Genomic DNA, 25,088 nt, shown 5'->3' on the forward strand with positions numbered 1-25,088 from the left:
AACAAATATTAATAATCTGTACTATGTTATTATCATTACTCTGATAGTTAAATATATACTGATCTGCAAATTGTAATACTGTAATGAAAGCTGGGGGAGTACAGTGGAAAAAAAATGGGGCTGATATTATGTGTAAAGATGGCCAAAATAATGACAGTAGATACAATCGCCAGTGTATCAATGACAATGAAGATGTTGAAGCATTGGATAGCTTTTGCTTTTTAGGATCAACCATCAACAGTAATGAGGAATCATTCAGGAATTATGGAACAGATAAGCACTTGGTGGAGCAGCCTAAAAAAATCAGAATAGTACAAGTCATATTATTCCCTGTCATAATCTATGGAAGCAAAATTTGGACTTGGAAGAATCAGGGTAGCTGCTTATTGATGCTTTTGAAATTTGGTGTTGGCAAAAACTCCTGAGAGTACAATGGAAAATTAAGAAAACAACTGAAGAAATCAGTTCAGAATTGTTACTCAATCCACAAAGGATCAGGCTCCAATTATTATACTTCAGACACATTATGTGAAGACCTAGGAAAGGCTCTAACACTGTAAAATATGGAACAAAAGAAAAGAGGATGAAAATGGAGTTAAGGATGGCAATGAGTGAGTATACTGTTGAAAGACCTGGTTAGGAACAAGTTTTATGGAAGACAATCTAGCTATGTGGTTGCTAAGAACTGACATTTAATTGATGACATTTAATCAGTCTGCCAAGATCAACCAGTTATTTTGATACTTGGCACGTAAATATCAAAAGAGATTTTAATTTTTACAGAGCAACAAAGATGATTAAGTGTCTGAAGGCTAAAACACATGAAGAATGATTACAGGAACTGAGCATGACTAGTTAGTGAAGAGAAGGACCAGGGGAGACATGATAGAATGTTCCAATATTTGAGGGGCTGTCACAGTGAGGAGGGGATCAACCTATTTTCCAAAGCACCTGAAGGCCAGACAAGGAATAATGGATAGAAACTGATTAAGGAGAGATTCAGCCTAGAAATAAGGAGAAATTTTCTGACACAGAGAATAATCAACCAATGGAACAGATTGCCTTCAGAAGTTTGGGAGCTTCTTCACTGGAAGCTTTCAAAAAGAGACTGAACTGCCATCAGTCAGAAATGGTGTAGGTGCAGCATGGAGCTGGAGGTGAACTGAAGAAAAAGGAGGGGGGAGGAGAGGAGACGATATAAAAGAAGGTGGTTTTGGCGGGAAAGGGAAAAAAAGACAACAGGGAAAGAAAAGAGGATGGAGAAGAAGCTGTGGAAGGAGAGCTTGGGAGGCAGGGAGGAAAAAGAGACAGGGAAGAAGAAAAGGTCTGCTGGTTCATTTTCTCCAGCCAGGAGAATGCAATCAGCGCTGATGAAATGAAAAGCTGGAAGGCAAGCATGTCGGAAAGGAGTTGGGTTTATTTCGGAAGCCAGTGGGTTCCTGGTCAACTGCTAGCTTGAATGGATTACCATAAGGATTTTTATACAATTTTTACAGCGTTTTGTAATTCAGAGGCTCAGTTTGTATCTTTTGGTTATTGGAATATTTTAATCTGTTTCACAAAGGCTATCAATGAGTCCAACGTGTTTAATTCCTTTAAACAAATGTAATTAGTTTTACCCCCTTATCTTGAGTCTGTCTATGGCTTTTAGCAACAGGCTTAATTTAAGGTTATTACTTTTCACAATGGCTGAGCCTTTGCTACATTGTTTAAACTGAGACACGCCTGAGGCAGGTTAAAGAACACACCCCCTCCCTGAGTTTAGTGTTTCTTTATTCTGGGAGGCTTTTGTGAACCTTTCTTGCTTTGTGCTTGATTCCTGTGTCTTTAAGGATACAGGGAAGGGACTGGGGGGTGCATTCTTACTACACCGTGGAAGGAGAGCTCAGAAGGCAGGGAGGAAGACGAGGAGAGGGAGAGAGGAAGAAGGGCCAAACAGCTAGCTCAGGGGTCTACAAACTTAGCAACTTTTAAGACGTATGGACTTCAACTATCAGAATTCCTCAACCAGCCATGATAGCTGGGGAATTCTGGACGTTGGTCCACAAGTTTTAAAAGTGCCAAGTTTGAGACCCCTGAGCTAGCTGGTATTGGTGCATATTAATAAACATGGATAAATTCATCATACATTTGTCAGTGCAAAGGGAAAGTGATTCAGCAAAGGAACAGCCACCAAAGAAATTAAAACTGGTCCTTTTTTACATTTTTCTACAGTTTGTAACATTTTATTAGATTATAGAATAAAATACAAAAATACAAAAGCAAATAGTAGGATACAGTGGGGAGGAAAAAGGGGAAAAGTGAGAGGGAGAAGGGAAAAAGAACATATTTCCTCTGTTGCATAGAAGGAAGCATTAACATTGAACCTCAACTTTTTAGTTTTCCCTAATATTATAAACTAGCCATTTCTATAACAACAAATGAATCTAATCAGTAAAACCCCAAATCCCCCTTTTTTTAGTCATCAAGTTTTTGACACTTTGCTAAGCACAAGTGGTACTGAAATATTGTCATGTCCTAGAAGTGATACAATCTGTGAAAAGGTTGAAAAGCCCTGGATTAGATGACCTACCTACAAGATCCTTTCCAACTCTGTTATTCTATTCTATTTTATTCTATTCTCTCCTTGCAATTACAGCTCATAGCCACAAGATGACATCTTATTAGTTTACATACCACATGTAAATTAATAAATATTCAGTTGCTACAGAGATTTTAATAGACAAACAACAATATTTTTTAAAGTTTTGGAGGGCCACAAGGATCCAGTGATGACATATTAACATTACAGGAGCAACTAAAGCTGTTTTTATTTCTTCTTCATATTTTGAAAAGCCACAGTTGCTTATAGTGCAAATTTTTGATTTGTCTCTGACAAGTGTGAAAAACCAAAATCACAGCATCAAAATCTGGAGATTTGTCATTGAATATTGTTGAATAGGGAGGGATTTCATGTTGCAAAGGGCCCAGAGGCCATGTTCTTCCAAATTTACAGTATTCTTCCTTTTTCTGAAAATGTGTAATTTTTTTAAGCATAATGTTCCTAGAATCGTGGCTGGCTCAGGAATTCTGGGAGTTGAAGTCCACAAGTCATAAAAGAGCCAAGGTTCCCCACCCCTGGTATACTACAAAGAAAGAATTCAAAACCTTCCATGCTATCTTTTAATGATTAAAATGACTTACTTTGCATACCATGTTAAACTGTATGTGGTTTGATTAGGGTTTAAATGTGTTGAATTATTGTATATACTCAGAGATAAGCCTATCATAGATAAACTGGCCTGCAAAATTGTAACCAGTTGAACAAATAGTTTTCCTTTTCTTCCATTTACTAACTTGCTTTTCATGTACCTCAAATTTTGTGGCAATAACAAAATGTTAATCTTCTCCATTCTGCTAATAATTTTAGCTTGAATTGGCAATTTCCAGAAATGATGATTGCCAGCCCACAGAAAGGTATGCAAAAAAGGATAAAAAGCAGTAAACTTTTATGCTATTATTTAAAAATTGTGATTTTTTTAAAAAAAAATCTGTGCTGGTGTCTGTAGATAATCCGAACCCAATTTTTGTTGTGTACTTTGGAAGCAAAAAAATATATCTGATTTTATTTCTATTTATTAGGGTTTTTTTTAATCCCACCTTTATTACTTTCATAAGTACAGGTAGTCCTTGTCTTGCAGCCATTCATTTAGTGACCATTCAAAGTTGCAACCGCACTGAAAAATGTGAATTATAATCATTTTTACACTTATGACTGTTGCAGCATCCCCATGGTCAAATGATGAAAATTTGAACACTTGGCAACAGTCTCATATTTATGACTGTTGTGGTGTCCTGGGATCATGTGATCACCTTTTGTAGCCTTCTGACAAGCATTGTCAATGGGGAAGCCAGACTGACTTAACAACTGTGCTACTAATTAACAACTGCAGTGATTTATTTAACAAATGTTAAGTAAAGGCAAAAAGATCATAAAATGGGACAAAATTCACTTATCAACTGTCTTTATTTAACAACAGAAATTTTGGACTCAGTTATGGTCATAAATTGAGGACTACCTGTAAATCAAAGTAGTGAACTTACATAATGCTACTTCCTTCTTCTATTTTGCCCATAACAACGAGCCTGTGAGGTGGGTTGGGATGAGAGAGAGAGTGACCGGCCCAAAGTCACCCAACCAGCTATTATGCCTAAGGGAAGATTAGAACTCAGAGTCTCCTGGTTTCTAAGTCAGTATCTAAGTCAATACTATGTGAAACTGGCTGTCTATTATATATGAATTTCTACATTAACTTATATTCAGTGGCTTTTAAAGAATGGAATTTTTCTTGTGGGACAAAAACTATCTAAAGTGCTTTCTTCCACCCAAGCTGAACCATGTTTTAGAGGTCAGGCTGACATAATTCCTCTGGCAGCAACTACGAAAAGTTGCACACTATGATTGGAAGATTAAAGAAACTCTAAAGGTGAATTCAGGTTCTGTTTATTGTATGGACATGTCCAGGATGTTTTCGGGTAATAATCTTCCAGGTTGTTCTTTCAAAACATTGAAATTTGTTTGGCATCTCCTACATAAGCTGTGTCACCATTCCTTGTTTGTGATCTTTCCCAATTGGCCAGTTCTGCTGCTTTTATTTTTATTGCTAGAAAATAATGGGAGAATTTCCATGATGTTGCATCTGCTGTGCCAAATAGGTGGTTTTAATGGAAAATAAGGAAAGCAATATGGGCTAAGATTTTTAAATTTCAGCACTCAGAATTTATTAAGTATATTTAAATTTTGCTTCAATGAATAGTAACTATGAGTGGTTTGCATTCGTAAAGAAGCTTAAGATAAAAAAGGAAACACAAAGCAGTTGCTGCTTTCATTATAATTTCCAGGGACAGTATTAAATAAATTCCACCACAGAGGAGCATTGCAATGAAATGCACTACGTGCCCAAAGTTAAGAAGCATCAGTCATTACATTTCCTAATACATATAAGCATCTAAAGTTCATTACCGGGAATAAAAGATCCACAGACTGAAGGAAAAAAAAGCACTTTGATCTATAAAAAAAAAGATTTCTACGGTAGGCAGGATGTCAGCAACAGGAAGTGCTAGTAAGTGGACTACATTACCCAGAATTCTCTTTAGGAGGCGGGACAAGAATGAGTCGACGGCTACTGTTAGAAGACAATAACAGAAGATCTTTTGAACCGTGGGCAAAGGTTGGAGGAACCTGTCATCCCAAGGTAGGAAAAGCCGCCTCTTGATACGATTAGCAGCCCTTTAATACTGGAAATCGGATGGAAGCTTAGCTATTGCTTGACGCCGCCCGGTCTTCGGCCTTCCGAGGATGACGTTTTAGTCTTGAAAGTTGGAGGAAGGACATTTTACTGCAATTTGGCCTTAAAACTGTCATCTGCTTGCAAGTGGACAGGTAGATCGGCAATCTGGCAGTGAGGCACCCCTGCCCCTCCAGCTGTGCCTGATAATAGTAATAGGTGAATAACCACTCGTGGAATAAAGGAAGTCGGAGGAGAAAACTTGGGAGCGTTCAGTTTGGTGAGGATAAGGGAACACAGCTCTCTGCCCGGTATGCAAGCCGCCCTGGGAAATCGATTGGTTAGGTTTGCATCGCGAGATTGTTAATATTAATTATGTGGGATGAAATTCTTGATGATGCGGAGAAGTGGGGAATAAGGGTTACGTTGGTTTCAGTCAGGAGTGTGCGTAGGAAAAGTAGAACGTATTGAAATTTGGAGAATGTTGGTGGGCTGAAAAAAAAAAACTAAAGAGGCTTTACAGAGAAGCTTACCCAATGCTGTAAGTATTTCGTCTATAATCAACTTTTATTACTGCTTTTATGCTATGGTGACTACTGAAAGGTTGAATTGAACTTTCTTAGATAACTTTCTTTCCCGTGAGTTTGGGAGTTGAATTTAAGTTACAAGTCCCGAATCAGAAGGGTACCGATAGTAAAGCTAAACGCGCGTACTGTTTACATGTCAGAAAGGTTTATTTTTAAAAATCTATATTGCCTACGGGTCGTCTGTATAATCTGCACAGCTGCAGTCCCCTATTTGCAATTTCAGAGAGAAAAGCTCCTTAGAGTTAGTGGAGCTTTATCTAAACAAACCTGAGTACGATTGGATTGAATGACTTCGATGTGTGGGAAAAGATTTTTTTTTAATATGCAAAGATACAAGTAGAGATAGGAAAGAGAAGGTAAGTAGGAGTAGGGATAGTTGCAGAAGTTAGGTGTACAGGATGGTGCAGGAATAGGACGAGATTGTCTTCTGTTGATTTCCGACGACCGTCAGCTGTGTAGACCAGCAGGAGCATGGGTCTTGGAAGAGCTGGGGGAATGCAGGTACTGCCGAGAAAAGACAAACGGAGAACCGAGGGCGGTGGTGGGCAAAGGACGTGAGAAGCCGGCTTGATTTAAGCGGACTGCTCTTCTCCATTTCCCCTCGGCCTTCGCCTTCCCCTGCTCTTTGCCGGATGATCCCGAAATACCTCGGCCGCAGGACCCACAGCCGACAGGGAAAGCGGTGGCGGCGGCGCGATTCTATTCGGCTGAAGCAGGAGTCCGGCTATGGCAGAGACGGAGAGCGGCGGCGACAGCTCGGTGCATAGGACTCGTTTCGAAGCGGCCGTGAAAGTGATCCAGAGCCTGCCCAAAAATGGTAAGTAGAAGGAAAACGATGGAGGTAGACCCGGATCAAGAGGGGGGGAGATTGCAAAACATGGATGAGTCCGCTTTTTTCCTGTTTTTTTGCAATAAATGATGCCAATAACTAGTCACCCTTGAATAGTATCAAAGCTAAACAGAGCTGGATCTAGTCAGACTCCCTTCAAACGACATGGTGACTGGGAAGTGAAAGGCTACACAAACTACTTAGGTGGGATTGCCAAAGTAGTCAAGAACAACTTGAGGAAGTTTTATGTTAAATCTGGAATATCCAAGATAGACTGCTCACTCTAGACAGAAAATCGCCAAATATCTCTCTTTGAGCCTGGATTCACACAGCGCTCTGGCCCACAAACCAGACAGCCATGTTTTAGCTTAAGTGTATGCAGTCAATCAAGTCAAGGTGGTTCACTTATGATTTTGCATATGCCATACAAATTTCCATATATGCATTGACTTGCATTAACAATTAGAATCACCCTAATCACATTTTTCCATAGTGCTGGAAAATTGTCCATTCTAGAGTTAGGTGCCACCAACTTTGTGTACTTACTACAATGTATGTCTCCAGGCTGAGTAGGGACTTGTATTGATCATAACATAAAAATCTTAAATCTACTGAAAAAATATCTGGAAAATGAGTTTTGGCAACTGGACTTTTTCCGTTCATGCAAATATTTCGCTGCATATTCAAGTAGCTTCTTCAGTCTGAGCAAGTTGATTGGAGCAATTCCATATATATCTTCCAGGTGTTTTCATTTCTCACTAACCTGAATATATTTGTTAGGTGAGGAGGCAGACAGAAAATTTTCTAAGTTCTAAATCTTTTTCCTGCGCAAGTCCCTGTAAGTGTGGCCTCCCTATACTGAAAAAATGTTTTTATTCAGTCATCTTAAAGTTATAAGCTAAGCTTCAGAAATTCTTCCCTCAAACAAAATAAAATTTTGAAAAAAGTTCAGTGGGGAAGACAATATGTTTGGTAGTGAAGGCAGAAAGTGTTTGGAATATCTGTAGAATGTGAAATGGTTAACCATGAATGAGAACAGCTCTTCAGAATCTAAAATTGCCTTTATTTTTACAGTTTCTTTGACAATTAAATGATTTACATTTCAATGAATTCTTCTTTGGCTAGCACCCCATCTGTCCACACTAGGGTTAGGAATACATTGTTCCTTTTCATTAGATTTTGTGTAGGCGATGACTTATGAGTGTAACAATATGTTTTCAAGTTTCTTGCTTTTCTACTCAACTCTTTCCTGAAACTGCTGGAACAGCATAGGAATTCACACCACTAAACATAATTTGTAGAATTTTTAAAAAGTATTTTAAGAAATAATAGATCAGATACAAAATTTTGTTTCCATTCCTTCAGTTTTGTTTATTAATTAACTACTTGCCAGTTGAGAAAATAATTTCCTGTGCAATTGCCTAAACATGATTTTAGCTGTGAAAATAATCCCTCCACTTTATTTCTGTGTTTCTTTATTTAGAAGAACCATCATTTATTCCTTCATAGTAATATTGTTGGGTTGGGTTTTCTTGTTAAGTAAAGCCATGTTTTGGAATCAAAAGCTCATTTTTCAATATATATGTCAAATTGTTCTTACAAGTAATTCTTAGAACTATAAATTTAAAATGGGAAGTATTGTATCAATATATGGTACATTTGTCGTAAGCAAGATAGATGTGATTAATTCCATTTCTAAGATATTGAGAGCACAGTAGCTTAATAAAATAAATGGAATAGATTTGGGGAGGTTTGAATAAAGACTTTGGACTTTTAAAATCTGTTTACTGGCCCATTTTGCCATAATTTTGCATATAGTCAAAGATAGGTCTAAAACAGCTAACATACCTAAAGGATAAAGACAGTGGGGATTCAGCATTATTAGGTAAGTCATAGGGATAAGAACATTCTGATTTATCGTTAGAGGAATAATTGTCATATTTTAGTGAAATGTGCTTTGAATTTTTATGGTGTTTTGTTTATTACTAGAATATGGCTTTTACCTATGGATTCCACTTATTTATTTATTTATTTATTTATTTATGAGACTTATATACCGCTTTAAGTACAAGCACTCTCTAAGCGGTGTCCACCAGTAAGCAATGTATACATATATTTACATTGCCCCCAACAATCTGGGTCCTCAAATCTAATATGAGACATAGCAGCGATCATCCTTTTTTATACTTGTCTGGACTGTTTACTTTTTCTAATGAAAGAAATAGAAAATAGTGTTGATACCATTGCCTGAATATTCATATTGATTGGGTTTTTTCTATTTGTGCAAAGGTAGTTTCATCATTAGATCTCAGAGTTTAAAGTCAAAATAAACAGGCAAGATAACTGATCTTTGAGTTGAAACTAGTGGGAATAAAGCCATTTTTAAAGTCCCATAAATGATTGCCTATTTTGAGTTTACAATAACCTAGAATCACTGTGTTAAAGCTACCATGTCACTATTTTTCACTCTAAAAATCTTTCCCCATAGGTTCTTTCCAGCCAACAAATGAAATGATGCTGAAATTCTATAGCTTTTATAAGCAAGCAACTCAAGGACCTTGTAATAGTCCAAGACCTGGATTTTGGGATCCTATTGGTAGATACAAATGGTAAATATTGTACAACAAAGATGTTTTTAATCTTTGTAGTGATGCCTTGTCTATTCCTCCCCCCACTTGGTATGGAAAGTATTTGTCTTGGGAATAGAGCACATCCTTTGCTCAAATTCAAATTCAGTCCTTGCTATCTCCAGATAGTGCTGAAAATGTATTTGAAAATCTGATCCAGAAAACTCTGGAGATCATAGAAATCTTTCACATTTTTGCTTATTATCACTATTTTTTGAGGAACAAAATCTTTATTGCAAAAATATGAATGTATGTACTATTTGAAATAGAGCCTGATTACTTTTTTGCTTTTTTAAAAAAATTGAGCTAACAACAATGTGATTCTGTACTGAAAAAAATTATGCAGTTCCTTAGGCAATAAACACACATAAAGCTCACATATTAATTATTGAAGATATTATTACATCATAGTAAAGTAGGGCAGTATTTTGAAGATGTTCTCCCTGTGACATTCATTGTAGGGATGCATGGAGTTCATTGGGCACAATGCCCAAAGAAGATGCTATGATTGCATATGTTGAAGAAATGAAAAAGGTAAGAGCTGTTTTATATACCCAGATAGAATATATATACATTTTACAGAAATTAGGTTTTTTTAAATTACATTTCAGAAGAAATTTCTGTAACTTACTTAATGGACATTAATCTTAGAGCTAGCTGCCTTCATATTGAGAGTATTAGGAAAATTGCTGCCATAAAAAAAGTGATAAACCCTAGTGTAACCCATTATGGAAGTTTATGTGTGAGAGAGCAGACTCTCCAGAAAATTGCCTGCACCTGTGCTGCCTTCTCTCCTTCTTTTTAAGTCCTCTCTCCAGCGTCAGCCCAGCAAAGTTGATTACAAAAGTTGAGTTGTAAAACAACTGAGCCGAGGGAGGGAGAAGATGATGATGTAAGTAAGCAAGCAAGCAGCCAGAAAGATATTTTTTTCTAGCAGTACCCACAAGGAGTAGTAACAACTGTAGTAGGAGTATTAGCAGTGGGGAAAAGTTGAGAAGAGAGAGTAGTGAGTAAATAGTAGGTATGAGTACATATGTGTGTTATCTAGGGATCTATGTTGTTGTTAGCTCTTTTATGTCTTCACCTCACCAAATTGGGTATAGTTTTTAAAAAAAAACTGAGGCAAACAGCCTCCCCTGGATTGCTGGAGGTGGAATTAGTTTTTTACAGCAAAATAAAATTATATGTATGCCATTTTAAATTTGTGTTTAAAGATCATCATTTTTTTGTTGAATGAAATGTATTTCTGGGTGGCTTGAAAATGTCCGATGAAAATCTAAAAATATATAAGACTCTCATTATAGTTTCCATTTTGGTGGCTTATCAAATCTTATGTCTTCTGCAGAATTTTTAGTACCGTATGTCTGATTCCACTTGGATAGAAATGCAGCATTTTCCAATTTTTTAAAATTGAATAAGGAAGTATCACTAAATTCTAAATATATACCCTTTTCAGTAGATATTAATATATTGAAAGGGAGTGTGAATTCATATGACTACAAGACTAGAACATGATAAATCCTTAATTTTCTAGCTAAACCTGTTTTGTTTCTAATTATTTCCCAGCTATAGAAAGGCAAATATATGTAGAAAACATGGAATGACAAGTAACTATGTAATTGAGTAACTTAGGTTTGTACAGGAATTGTGAATAACTATTAGTGAATTAACACATCTTGATATATCATTTAGTACCACCTTCAAAACAAGATATTCCCCATATATTTGTGTGTTTTGTTATGTGTATTTACATTTACCATATATCTATATTGATGGTCAATAGAGTCTTTCAAGTTAGTGGATCCTGCTTTGTAGAGTTATATAGTAAAACCTTGTTTTAACAAACGGAGAAGAAAGTTTGCTTGTGAAATCTGATGGTTACAAAAACAAAAGTTTGATGGGAGGGATAAGTGTACCACCTGTATAGAACAGGAAGAAAAAAGATAGTCAAGCTATTTTTCTGTATAGGGCAGGGCTTTTCAACCAGTGGTACGGGTATCACCTGTGTTACATTGGCACCTGGCAGGTGGTATGCGACCATCCTAGAAAAGTGGTAGTGGGGGAGGGGAATGAGCTGAACCAGTGGCAGCATTGCACAAGCTTGAGCGAGAGACGGCTGGAGCTGCACGGCTGTGAGGGCTCAGTGGAAGCGCAAGGATCAGTGCCGCTTTCCAGTTGATCGGTGCTTCTTCGGGGCTGTCAGAGCTCAGTGGAAGCGCCAGGATCAGTGACAGGCTCCAGCTGGAAAGCAACATTGATCCTGGCACTTCTGTTGAGCCCAGAAGAAGCACCAATCAGCTGGAATGTTGCAGCATCTCCAGGTTCTTGTGATTTACATTCAGATGCTTGGCAATTGATTCATATTTACGACGGTCACAGTGTCCCAGGGTCATGTGAAATGACCAAAATCTGCTGCAACCACCCAGCAGATGGGGAGAATAAAAACCAAACACCCCCCACCCACCTCCACTGCCAATCCTCAACTGAAATGCTCACAACAATGAAAATCTTGGACAGGAGGAAGAGCGCCGCCAGACGGGCAGGCAGGTGTCTTGCTTGGTTGTGGCTTGGGGGGCACTTTTTTCAGTGCCGTTGTAACTTTGAACAGTCACTAAGTGAACTGTTGTAAGTCGAAGATTACCTGTACTTTATCACTTTTTTCCTTTTTGGGGGGGGAGGTCATCAAGTTTTTGACACCTTGTTAGGCGACTGGTGGTACTCAGATACTGCCATATCCTAAAAGTGGTACAGTGGGTGAAAAGGTTGAAAAGCCCTGGTATAGGGGATTGTTTTTGAAATATAGCAATTGCTGACATTTGTGTAGCCAGAACAGGTTACATCAATTACGTCAATTTAGATTATTTATATAATGATGTCCTTATATCAATAAAGAAAAATAACATGGAAATGTAATCTCTGATTTACTGGACATTCATGAACAATGGATATCTGTTAGGTTTCATCCTAGTCAGGGATAAACTATTTAGAGAAGCTCAAAATAAACAACAACAAAAATATCAGATAAGTAATATTTATTAAACAAAATTAGAAGCTACAGCCAAATGATGTAAACAATAGTGTAATCCATTGCATGCAAAGACCATTTCTTTGAGGTACAGTAAATTGACGTTTTGCTATAATTAAAACACCACTACTGTGTTTTAATTACTACTGTTAGTGTATTCTCTTAAGCAAGAAAGTAACAAAAAAAAAACATCAGATAGAAAGAACCAAAGTAGTACCATGAGTGTTGATTAGAGTTGCCTCTTTATTGTTGCATGTCTATTTACAAGAATCTTGCCAGTAGCTGGATTCTGGAGGTGGTTAGGTCCATGTGGCTTCCTGCTGTGCAAAGACTTTAAGCTAGCCAGTCTTTTCCTCCTCCCACTCTAGCTAGAGATTCCACCACAAATAGGCCAACATCTTAAAAATATTGGGAACTCTCCAAAAAGCAAATAGTAAATAAAATTGATTAATGCAAATATAATAACGTTTGCTATTTTAGTTTTGATAACTGTTGGCTATAATCCAAATCTGTTTGAGGTTGCAGTTAAATCTATACAGATTCTTCTTGTGGAACTGGTTCAGAGCAAAGCATCACAGTGATTGTCAAACTTACCACTGAAAGGTATGTGGTTCATATATGTTTTGTTTTTCTCCAGATTCTTGAAACAATGCCAGTGACAGACAAAGTTGAGGAACTGCTACATGTTTTAGGCCCATTTTATGAAATTGTAGAGGATAAAAAAATTAAAGGATCTAATCTAATCACAGGTGGGAATACAAAACAACTCTTACCTATTATCAGCTATAAATTGCTTAATTTTAAATTACACTATATTTTAATGCTGTTTGTCTGGCTTATACTACCAGTGATTTAAAATAATGTTAAAGCTTTTTTGTGGTACTGATTAGCAACGATTCATTGAGCAATCTTTTGAACTAGCAATGATAATGAATGGTCCTCAAAATTCTAGCATTTGCAGCATCCCCATCTTCACATGATCATCATTTGTGACCTTCTTTGCCAATTTCCTATAAATAAAATCAAATAGTAACCAGTGGGTGTCCTTACTTAATAATCCACAGTGAACTGCTTAACAACGGCAATCAGAAATGCTGAAATTTTAGTCATTAAGCAGCTAGTTCACATGACATTGTGCTTTACTATATGGTCCTCAATGTTGGAAATTGCACTCCCAATTGCTGTTGCTAACTGAAGATTATTGGTTACTTGCTTTAGAATAAATTCCACTGAATATTGAAAAAGATGCATATAGTAGGGTTACCATACTGAGTTGCAAAGTTCTGGAATTACCCTAAATGGCAGCAAAAAATTAGATTTTTCTTGATCTTCCACTCAGTGGTTGTTTGGATTTTTGCAATCTTACTATATAAAATTATAAATATCCAAAAAATAAGTCGGCTAATAACGCCTGTGAAAATGCATTTATTTCTATTATCATGACATAACTTTCATGGAAATGTGCTTTGTTCTGCCTTATCTTGGCTAGTTCTTTTTTTCATAATGTCTAAACCAGCCATGTCCAACCTGTGGCCTGCAGGTCACATGTGGCTCTGGACAGCTAGCAGTGCAGCCTCACAAGGTTGTAAATGTTTAACAATAATATATTTTATATGCAGCCCAAGACAATTCCTCCTGATTCAATGTGGCCCAAGCAAGCCAAAAAGTTGGACACCCATGGTCTAAAAAAATATGCATCCATTAAATCTTTTTTTTCCTTCAACAAAATGTAATATTTGAAAAGATACTTAATATGAATAATATGAATATAAATACAAGATTACAGATTCTATTAATAGCTAGTTATATTCTGCATATGATGACAAAAAATAATAGCAATCTTGATATCATGCAGTTCTTCTTTCCATGCCTCAAGTGAGTGGGATTTTACATAACATATTTAGTTTGATTAAATATTTCATTTTGTAGGTTTGGGGAAGATGCTGACTCACAAACCAATCAAACAAGCTGGATTTGCACAACTTAAAAAAACAATGGAATGTTAAAACTTAACCGAATAGCTAGTTATTAACTGAACTGATTCTATAAAAGCAGCCACTTTTAATGCTCATCTCCTTTTTGAGGGTTGGTGTGGCAGAATAATAATAATATAATAATAATGATGATGATGATGATGATGATAAAGTTGGAAACTTGGAAATCATCTAGTCCAACCCCCTGCTCAGGCAGGAAACCCTATACCATTTCGGACAAATGGCTGTCCAGTTTCTTTTTAAAAACTTCCAGTGTTGGTACATTCACCGCTTCTGGAAGCAGGTTGTTCCACTGGTTAACTGTTCTAACTGTCAGGAAGTTTCTCCTTAGTTCTAGGTTGCTTCTCTCCTTGATTAGTTTCCACCCGTTGCTCCTTGTCCTGCCTTCAGGCGCTTTGGAAAATAGCTTGACTCCCTCTTCTTTGTGGCAGCCCCTGAGATATTGGAACACTGCTATCATGTCCCCCCTCGTCCTTCTCTTTGTTAAACTAGACATACCCAATTCCAGCAACCGTTCCTTATATGTTTTAGCCTCCAGTCCCCTAATCATCTTTGTTGCTCTTCTCTATACTCTTTCTAGAGTCTCAACATCTTTTTTACATCGTGGTGACCAAAACTGGATGCAGTATTCCAAGTGTGGCCTTACCAAAGCATTGTAAAGTGGTATTAATACTTCACGTGATCTTGATTCTATCCCGCTGTTAATGCAGCCTAGCATTGTGTTGGCTTTTTTGGCAGCTGCAGCACACTGCTGGCTCATATTTAAATGATTGCCCACTAGGACTTTGAGATCCCTCTCACAGTTACTATTATTGAGCAAGGTACCCCCTATACTATACCTATACATTTGGTTTTTCTTGCCTAAATTAGAACCTTACTTTTTTTACCACTGAATTTCATTTTGTTAGATAGCGCCCAGTGTTCAAGTCTGTCCAGATCCTCCTGTATCCTAAGCCTGTCTTCTGGAGTGTTGGCTATTCCTGCCAGCTTGGTGTCGTCTGCAAATTTGACGAGTTCCCCATCTATCCCTTCATCCAGATTATTGATGAAGATGTTGAAGAGCACTGGGCCAAGAATAGAGCCCTGGGGCACCCCGCTACATACTTCCCTCCATGTAGATGTGGTTCCATTGAGGACCACACACTGAGTATGGCCGGTCAGCCATCTACAGATCCATCTGGTTGTGATGCTGTCTAACCCGCATTTTTCTGTCTTCTCAAGTAGTAGGTTGTGGTGTACTTTGTCAAATGCCTTACTGAAATCTAAGTAAATTATATCCACAGCATTCCTCTGGTCCACTGATTTTGTCACTTGGTCAAAGAATGCAATAAGATTTGTCTGGCATGATCTATTTTTGACAAACCTGTGTTGGCTTTTAGTAATGACTTCGTTTGCCTGTAGGTGTTCGCTGATTCGTTGTTTGATTATCTTTTCCAGAATCTTCCCAGATATTGAGGTCAGACTGATAAGTCTGTAATTTCCTGGGTTCTTTTTTTCCCCTTTTTTGAAGATGGGAACTACATCAGCTCTTTTCCAGTCCTCTGATAGTTCCCTGGTGCTCCTGGATCTCTGAAAAATATAGTTCAATGGTTCTGAGATCACATCTGCTAGTTCCTTAAGAATCTTGGGGTGTAATCCATCTGGTCCTGGTGATTTGAACTTGTCTAGCTGGAAAGGTGTTCACTTACCATTTTCTTGCCTATCTTAACTTGTATTTCTATATTGTTTTTTATGGCACTATTTTTGATAGGTTGGTCTATTTTTTCCCTTTGTGTAAAGACAGATGCGAAAAACGAGCTTTCTCCCTGTTGCTTGTCACTTTCTTGCCACTTTCACCCACTAATGGACCAATTGTTTCCTTCACTTTTTTCTTGTTTTTTACATGTTGAAAGAAGCTTTTTTTGTTATTTTTGACTTTGGTTGCAAGCCTTAGTTCATTTTGAGCTTTAGCTTTCCTCACTTCATCTTTGCAGGCTCGGGCTATTTGCTGATATTCTGACTTAGTTATGTGTCCCTCTTTCCACTTTCTATATTTGTCCTTTTTATCTTTTAATTGATCAGAGAGTTCTTTATGCAGCCATGCTGATTTTTTTTGAGAGCTGTTATTTTTCCTCTTTGTTGATATTGTGCTAGGCTGGGCCTTTATTATCTCACTTTTCAAAATTTCCCAAGCCTCTTGAGTTGTTTTCCCCTGGATGATTCTCATCCATGCAATCCTTCCCAAACCCTCTCTAAGTTTATTGAAATTAGCTCTCTTGAAGTCCAAGACTCTAGTTTGACTGTGTTCTATTGCTTGTGCTTCCATAATGTTGAATTCCAATATTGCATGATCACTTCCTCCCAAGGTTCCTATGGCTTCAACACCTTCTATCATTTCATCTCTGTTAGTGAGAATTCGATCCAAAATGGCTAATTCTCTAGTTTCCTTTTCTACTTTTTGGGAGACAAAGTTGTCTGCTAGAATGCGGGAAGGTGATGTCTCTTTGCTATGCAATGCCCGAGTGCTATATTTCTAAGCAATACAGTGAGAAAAATGTGGAAGAGACATTAGCTACATTCTTTGTATAAATACTAACACAGTGCCACTTTTGTAGTGCATAAGGTCAATGTTAGTTAGTCAGATAGTAGGTCAAATAAAATCTGTAAATTCAGACCTTTAATTAAGATATTCTCTTATACTTTTCTCCTAATTTGCATTTGTAGTTACATTACCTGAGGATACACATACATACAGACACGCATACACACAGAAAATAGGTCTTGATTTATTAGTATTATAGTGATATGAAAGAATCATGGCCAAAAAAGTCAAAGGGACTTTGATCTTATTTACTTTTAAGAACACTACTCTCTTTTACTCTGCCAAACCATGCTAAATAAATTGAGCAGATCATTTGCAAAGCAGTTGTTCAGTTAAAAAAAGTTTTTAAACAATTCCCTTGGCCAAAGTCTCATTTTGCTGTCTGATCATTTCCTATAAAAAAATCAGTATGTATATCTAGAACCTGTTCTTTAAAAATAAGTAGCCTTATTTAGCTTCTTGAAAGCAAAAGTCTGTAATATGGTAATTTTTTTGTTATCAAATAGCAAAAAAACCCTAGCTATATGAAATGTTATATATGGATGCCTGGTATGAAATTTTGCACTTCCCTCTGAATGTGAATAGAATATTTTGGAAAAAAAACATGACTGCCAAATAATGCTATTGTATATTTGGTCTACTCCAAATGCTTTTATGACTCCATAATAGGATATCTATTTTGTTCCTGAGATATATTCAGCAGTAACGAAATTCTTATAGAGATAGTTAAACGTTCCAATATGGAGTAAGTAAGACATGATTTGGATACATGTTTCCTTGCTTGACAGAAAGTAATGATGTTACAAATATAATGAAAAGTCTTAGGGCATCTATTTCTAGATGCTGAAAAAGCTTTTGATCAATTGAATTGGCAATTTATGTTAAGATTAATTGAGAAAATGAACTTTGGAGAAAAATCTTTACAAGCTCTTGGTCTTATTTATCAAAAACAAACGGCACAACTTATTGTTAATGGGGGTTTATCAGAGGTTTTTACAATAGAAAAGGGGACTAGACAGGGATGTCCATTGTCACCACTGCTGTTTGTTTTAACTCTGGAAATATTGTTGATTAAAATTCGAGAATCACAGGAAATAAAAGGAATAGAAGTTAATAAAAAAGAATATAAATTAAGAGCTTTTGCAGATGACTTGGTGGTTACCCTGTCCCAACCTACTTATTCTGTAGTAGAGTTATTACAATTGATATACCAATATGGACGGGTTTCGGGTTTTAAAATTAATAACAATAAGACTAAAATATTGCCTAAAAATATGACCAATTTGGATAAGCAGACTTTGGTTAAGTTGACAGATTTTGAGGTTGTTGACAAGGTAAAATATTTGGGGGTTACTTTATCTGTTTCTAATGCAAAATTGTATAAAAATAATTATGAAAGGTTATGGGTCAGGATACAAAGAGATTTGAAAAATTGGGAGAAATTGCAATTATCCCTTTTGGGAAGAATTGCGGTGATTAAAATGAATGTTCTGCCAAAGTTCCTTTTTTTATTTCAAATGATACCTATCTTAAAGAATGAGATTAATTTAAATGAATGGCAGAAAGGTATCAATAAATTTATTTGGGCGGGGAAAAAACCAAGAGTAAAGCTTAAAATAATACAAGACACTCGTGAGAGAGGTGGACTCAAGGTACCGAATTTGAAATTGTACTATGATGTGGTGGTTTTAACATTAATTAGTGATTGGGTTAATTTAACAAATGTAGAAATACTCCTCTTGGAGGGTTGGGATTTACTTTTTGGATGGCATGCCTATTTAATTTTTAATAAAAAAGTTGATAGGGTTTTTAAATCTCATATTATAAGGATTTCTTTATTTCGGGTTTGGAGGAAATATTATAGAAGTGATTTTAAAATCCCATTATGGGCTATACCTTGGCATGCGATAGAGGGGATAAGGAGAGGAGTTAAAAGCCCAGAATTTAAGGGAGAATTTTTATAAAATGTTTTACAGATGGCACCTTGATCCACAAAAAATGTCTCGTATGTATCCTGACCTACAGCCCAAATGTTGGAGATGTGGTTGTTTGGGTGCTACTTACTATCATATTTGGTGGCCGTGTAAAAATATAAAACCTTTTGGATTAAGATATGGTGGAATATTCAAAGAATTTTTAGAAGGAGGGTAAAATTTACCCCACAATTGTTTTTATTAGGTATTGTTACCGACTGTGATATTAAAGAGACCACATTGATGTTAAATTTAATTACAGCCGCAAGGCTGCTAGTAGGGCAATGTTGGAAGAAAGAATCTCTGCCTACTTTGCAAGAGTGGTTTTTTAAAGTTTCTTATTTGGCGGAAATGGCAAAGATTTCAGCTTTCTTGAAGGATCAATCGCAGGAGAAGTATTTTGCGGTATGGAAAAAATGGATAGATTTTATACAATATAAGTTGGATATTAAAAATATTACCAGCTTGTCTGGTAGAATCAGATCCCCAGGGGAGATATGTGATGATTGAACTTGGTATATATGGTAAGAAAGTACTTATAGTGGGACTTTATGCTCCAAATCAACAACAGGAACAATTTTATAAGCAGTTACATCAAAAAATAACATTGCTTGACTATAGATCAGTGGTATTAATGGGTGATTGGAATGGTGTCTTAGATATACAAAGGGACAAGAAAGGTTCCTCTCCTTTTCTTAAACAAGCAAGGTTACCTAAAGCTTTTTTTGATATGAAGGAAGACTGGGAATTAAGGGATTATTGGCGGGAATGTAATCAAGAGGAGAGAGATTTCACTTTTTTTTCTGATAGACACCAATCTTTTTCAAGAATTGACTTTTTTTTGATTACTACGGATTTGTATAATAAAGTAAAGAATGTAAAGATTTTTCCTAGATCACTGACGGATCATAGCCCAGTTTGGATGGAGCTGACTCAAGAGAAAGAGGAAAGGAGATCCTGGAGAGTTAATGAAAATTTGTTCAGACAAGAGAAGAATGTTCAAAAGTTAAAGGAGTGTTTAAAGGACTATTTTGCTTTGAACATGTATAAGGGGACTTCAATGTCAATGGTATGGGATGCAGGTAAAGCATTTATGCGTGGTGTTTTGATAAAAATGAATAATTGTCATAAGCGGAAGCAGATTCAGAAACGTAGAGAACTTGAAGATGAAATTAAATCAAAAGAAAGGGCCTTGATTCTAAATCCTTCTGATGAAAGTATTAAAGAATCTGTAAAGTTACTAAGGTCACAATTTAATATGTTGATAGCAGATCAAGCGGCAACCAATTTATTGTTTATGAAACAAAATACATTTTGTAATGCTAATAAGCCTGGGAGATGGTTGGCTTATCAATTAAGAAAGAAACAGAGACAGAGAATAATAGAGAAAATAAATTACAAGGGTAAATTAGTTTCTCAGAAGGAATTGATTAAAAAATCTTTTTTGGATTATTATCAAAAGTTATACAAATCTACTAATGTGCAACTGCTAGATATAAATAAATATCTAGCTGAGGCAAGTTTTCCTAAACTGACTGAGGATCAGAAACATGAAATTAATGGCTTAATTACTAAGGAGGAAATTGCCTCAGCAATTCAACAATTGAAACTAGGGAAAGCACCGGGTACGGATGGGTTAACAGCTGTTTATTATAAAGCTTTAATGGAGGAGATGATCCAACCATTAAATGATCTTTTTAATGGTATCTTACAGGGTTTAGAGATTCCTCCTTCATGGCGTAGTGCTTTTATATCATTGATTCCAAAGGAGGATCAAGATCTTACTTTACCAAAAAATTATAGGCCTATATCTCTTTTAAATGTGGATTATAAGATATTTGTAAAAATCTTGGTAAATAGGCTTATGAGGGTGGCGCATCATCTTGTGCATAAAGATCAATCAGGGTTTATAACAGGAAGGTATATGAAAAATAATGTTAGACAAATTATTAATCTATTAGAATATTTAGACAAGAACAACCAAGTTCCTGCAGGGCTCATATTTTTAGATGCTGAAAAAGCATTTGATCAATTGAATTGGCATTTTATGCTAAGAGTAATGGAAGAAATGAATTTTGGCGAAAAGATATTACAAGCTCTTACGGTAATATATCAAAAACAAATGGCACAACTTATTGTTAATGGAGGTTTGTCGGAGGTTTTTACAATAGAGAAAGGTACTAGACAGGGGTGTCCTTTATCGCCATTGTTGTTTGTTTTAACACTGGAAATATTATTGATCAAAATTCGAGAGTCTCAGGAAATTAAAGGAATAGAAGTTAACAAAAAAGAATATAAGTTGAGAGCTTTTGCGGATGACTTGGTTGTTACTTTGTCGCAACCTGATTATTCTGCAGTAAACTTATTACAGTTGATTCATCATTATGGTTTGGTTTCGGGTTTCAAGATTAATGTAAATAAGACTAAAATCTTACCTAAAAATATGTCTAGTCAGGAGAAGCAGATTTTGGCTAACTTGACGGGTTTTGAGATTGTTAATAAGGTAAAATATTTGGGGGTGATGTTGTCTGTTTCTAATGTAAAATTATTTAAAAATAATTATGAAAGGTTGTGGGTCAGGGTACAGAAGGACTTGAAGAATTGGGAGAAGTTGCAATTATCCCTCATGGGAAGAATTGCAGTGATAAAAATGAATATTCTACCCAAGTTTCTTTTTTTGTTTCAAATGTTACCGATTTTGAAAAATGAGATTAATTTAAGTGAGTGGCAGAAGGGTCTTAATAAATTTATTTGGGCAGGGAAAAAGCCAAGGGTTAAGTTTAAAATTATGCAAGACTTCCGTGAGAGGGGTGGACTTAAGGTACCAAATTTGAAATTATATTACGATGCGGTGGTCTTAACACTAATCAGTGATTGGGTAAATTTGACAAATCCTGAGATACTTCATTTAGAGGGATGGGATTTACTTTATGGGTGGCATGCCTATTTAATATTTAATAAAAAAATGGACTGGGTCTTTAAATCTCATATTTTAAGAATTTCTTTACTTAGGATTTGGAGAAAATATTATAAAAGTGATTTTAAAGTTCCATTATGGGCTATACCTTGGCATGCGATAGAAGGAATAAAAAGAGGAGTAAAAATGGACATGGTGTCTTATAGTCAGTTACTTAGATGGGATGGGCAAAACTGGCAGTTAAGATTACGGGAAGATTTAGCGCAAGAAAATATTATTTATTCTTGGTTTCAATATAGGCAACTAGTAGATAAATGGAAGGTGGATTGTAAATTGGGTTTTCTTAGAGAAGATGGAAATCTTATTAAGCAAGTCAAGGATCAAAGACAAACCCATATCAAGAGAATTTATGGGGTATTAGTTGAAATGGACTCAGAAACGGAATTAATTAAAGATTGTATGATTAGATGGGCGCAGAATTTTGGTGTCCCAGTCTCATTGGACATTTGGGAAACCATTTGGGTGAGAAATGTCAAATTTACACAAGCACAGAACCTTAGGGAGAATTTTTATAAAATGTTTTATAGATGGCACCTTGATCCACAAAAAATGTCTCTTATGTACCCTGACGTGCAACCCAAATGTTGGAGATGTGGTTATAAGGATGCTTCCTATTATCATATTTGGTGGTCATGCAGAGAGATAAAAGCATTTTGGATCAAAATATGGTGGAATATCCAGAGAATTTTTAGAAGGAGGGTAAAATTTACTCCGCAATTATTTTTGTTAGGCATTGTTATAGATTGTGATACAAAGGAGGTTGTATTGATGTTAAATTTGATTACAGCCGCTAGGCTGTTAGTAGGACAATATTGGAAGAAGGAATCTTTGCCTACATTGCAGGAATGGTTTCTTAAAGTAGCTTATCTGGCGGAAATGGCAAAGATTTCGGCTTTCTTAAAGCAACAAACGCAAGAGAAGTTCCTTGCTGTTTGGGACAAATGGATAAAATTTATACAATTTAGATTGGGTATACAAAAATATCACATAGCTTTTTTATAAGTTTTATTTTTATATATATATATAGATATTTTTTTATATATATATAAATATAAATTTTTTAATTTAATTTTTTATTTTTATTTCTTAATTTTTAATTAAGCCTATATTCTGCTCTGGGAAGCTCAGGGGGGGGAAGGGAGGGTTTTTGTGAGGGGTGGGGGATGGGGTTTTTTTTTTTATATATATGTAATGTTTAGTTTCTTTTTTGTATATGTTGTCTTTTGTTTTGTATTGTTTTTGTCTTTTTGTAAAATTTATAAAACTTTCAATAAAAAAAATATTTAATTTTTCAATAACTTATATTTAAAATTTAAAATATTTTATAGATTTTATTCCCTTTTTTATTTTTATTTTTTATTCTTATTATACTTTCTTTTATCTTTTTCTTCTTTCTTTTTATTCTTTTTTCTTTCAAGTATTATTCTTTTGGTATTTATGTTTTCTTATACATATATTATTGTTAATTATTTTATAGTTTGTTTATGTATTTAATATTTAGATTTATTCATGGTTTATATTTTCTTTTAGACTATTTGAAGAAATTTTAATTAAGCCTATGTTCAGCTCTGGGAAGGTCGGGGGAGGGAATGGGAGGGTTGGGGAGGTTTGGGGATGGGTTGTTTTGTTTTTGTAAAATTTTAAAAACTTAATAAATATTTACAATAAAGAAAAGTCTTAGGGCATCTTAAAAAGGCTTAATTTATATAGCATAATATTTCTCAACCATGTCAGCATTAAAATGTGTAGATTTCAACTCCCCGCAAGGCTGGCTGTGATGAATTCTGGGAGTTGAAGTCTGCACCTCCTAAAGTTGTGAGGTTGAGAAACACTGCCATAAGTTTTAATGGTATCGATTTTAGTGTGACTATTTCATCAGAGGCATGAAATATTATTTTACAGCTTCTGATACAGTAAACTTTAATTAAAAATACACATTTATGCCATATTAAATTAATTCTTATTTTTTACCACAAGAGTTCCTGGTTTTGGTGAAATATTGTTACTGCTTTGAAAATCTGCACAAATAAAATTTTGACTGCTATGGCAATGGTACTAATTGAGAAAAAGGTCAATACATGATGATATCCACCATGTACATTTTTCAATAATTACAGTTCAGTGCTGAGCCTAGATTAAGCTTTTTCTCCTATCTCCTGCTTAATGGATCACTTGAAATTGATCATCAAGAATTTACAGATTGGACAATGATAGTTTAGAAAAGAATGGCAGAACAAATTTTATATATATTGGTGTTTTCAGCTTCGTGCTTTGAGGAGCTGAAAACACCAGCCTGAAGATGACGAATGAGACTTCGTCAAAACGTCGCCAAGACACTTCCAATTTTACACCGGAGAAAACCCGAATAACCAAAGACCTACATATATATATATATATATATATATATATATATATATATATATATATATATCAACCACAATTATATTATTTTTATTGGTATATACATTATATGCTCAGATTTTGCTTCAAATTAAATTAATTTTTGTGAAGTTGTATAGAGTAGTGGCCTTCTGCATCTACTTGTGAAAATGTAATTTTCGTTTCATTGCTTACTTTTTATCACATTAGATAACAAGAAGAAAAGTGAAATATTGTGCTAATTATTTTATCAAAGAAGACACTAAGGAAAAAAAAACCTGAGCAAATTTTACCCATTACATCAGGGTTAATTCCAACAGATTATATCTATAAAAATTGCTAACGTACAAATTGTACTAAAGTCAGTAGTAGAAATAAATCCCATTATATTATATAGTAATGAATGAAAGTGATAGAGAACTATATACAGATAATCCTCATTTAATGACTGGTCTCTTAATGATTTTTCAAAGTTATGATGGACCTCAAAAAAAGCTATTTACTGCCGGTCCTCAAAGTTACAATTGCCATATACACACCTACAATCATGGGATAGCATTTTGAGCATTTGACAGCTAGTTCGCCTTTACAACTGGTTGCAGCATCTTGCAGTCACATGACCACAATTTGTGACGAAAATGCTAAAAACATCCATTCTGGATTCACTTAATGACAATGTGGTTAGCTTCAGAAATTTCCCTTATTGTTATAGATCTGTTCATAATCTGTCTTTGATTCTCCATAGACTTTAGTAAATTTTGTATTTTTACATAATCAGCTATCATTTTTCCAAGGGAATGTCATGTCCTATGTACAAGAATAATACTGATAAAAATATTTTTATATAGC

General features: G+C 35.5%; 1 protein-coding gene across 6 annotated transcripts in view; it reads left to right on the forward strand.

Annotated features, from left to right (window-relative positions):
* The first annotated feature begins 5,113 nt into the window (after nt 1-5,113).
* The window catches only part of ACBD5 (acyl-CoA binding domain containing 5), a 34,378-nt gene continuing 14,403 nt past the window's right edge, over nt 5,114-25,088 (forward strand). For 2 of the 6 annotated variants that reach the window (XM_039357707.1, XM_039357712.1), the window contains exons 1-5: nt 5,244-5,808; nt 6,513-6,671; nt 9,172-9,292; nt 9,772-9,844; nt 12,973-13,084. In XM_039357707.1, the coding sequence (XP_039213641.1) occupies nt 6,581-6,671; nt 9,172-9,292; nt 9,772-9,844; nt 12,973-13,084 (397 nt within the window). In that variant the 5' untranslated portion in view covers nt 5,244-5,808; nt 6,513-6,580. The other 4 variants (XM_039357709.1, XM_039357710.1, XM_039357708.1 and 1 more) reach the window with 4 other exon arrangements.

Source organism: Crotalus tigris, unplaced genomic scaffold (assembly GCF_016545835.1).
Source record: "Crotalus tigris isolate CLP2741 ecotype Arizona unplaced genomic scaffold, ASM1654583v1 scf7180000018940.2059657, whole genome shotgun sequence".
NCBI classification, from domain to species: Eukaryota; Metazoa; Chordata; class Lepidosauria; order Squamata; family Viperidae; genus Crotalus; species Crotalus tigris.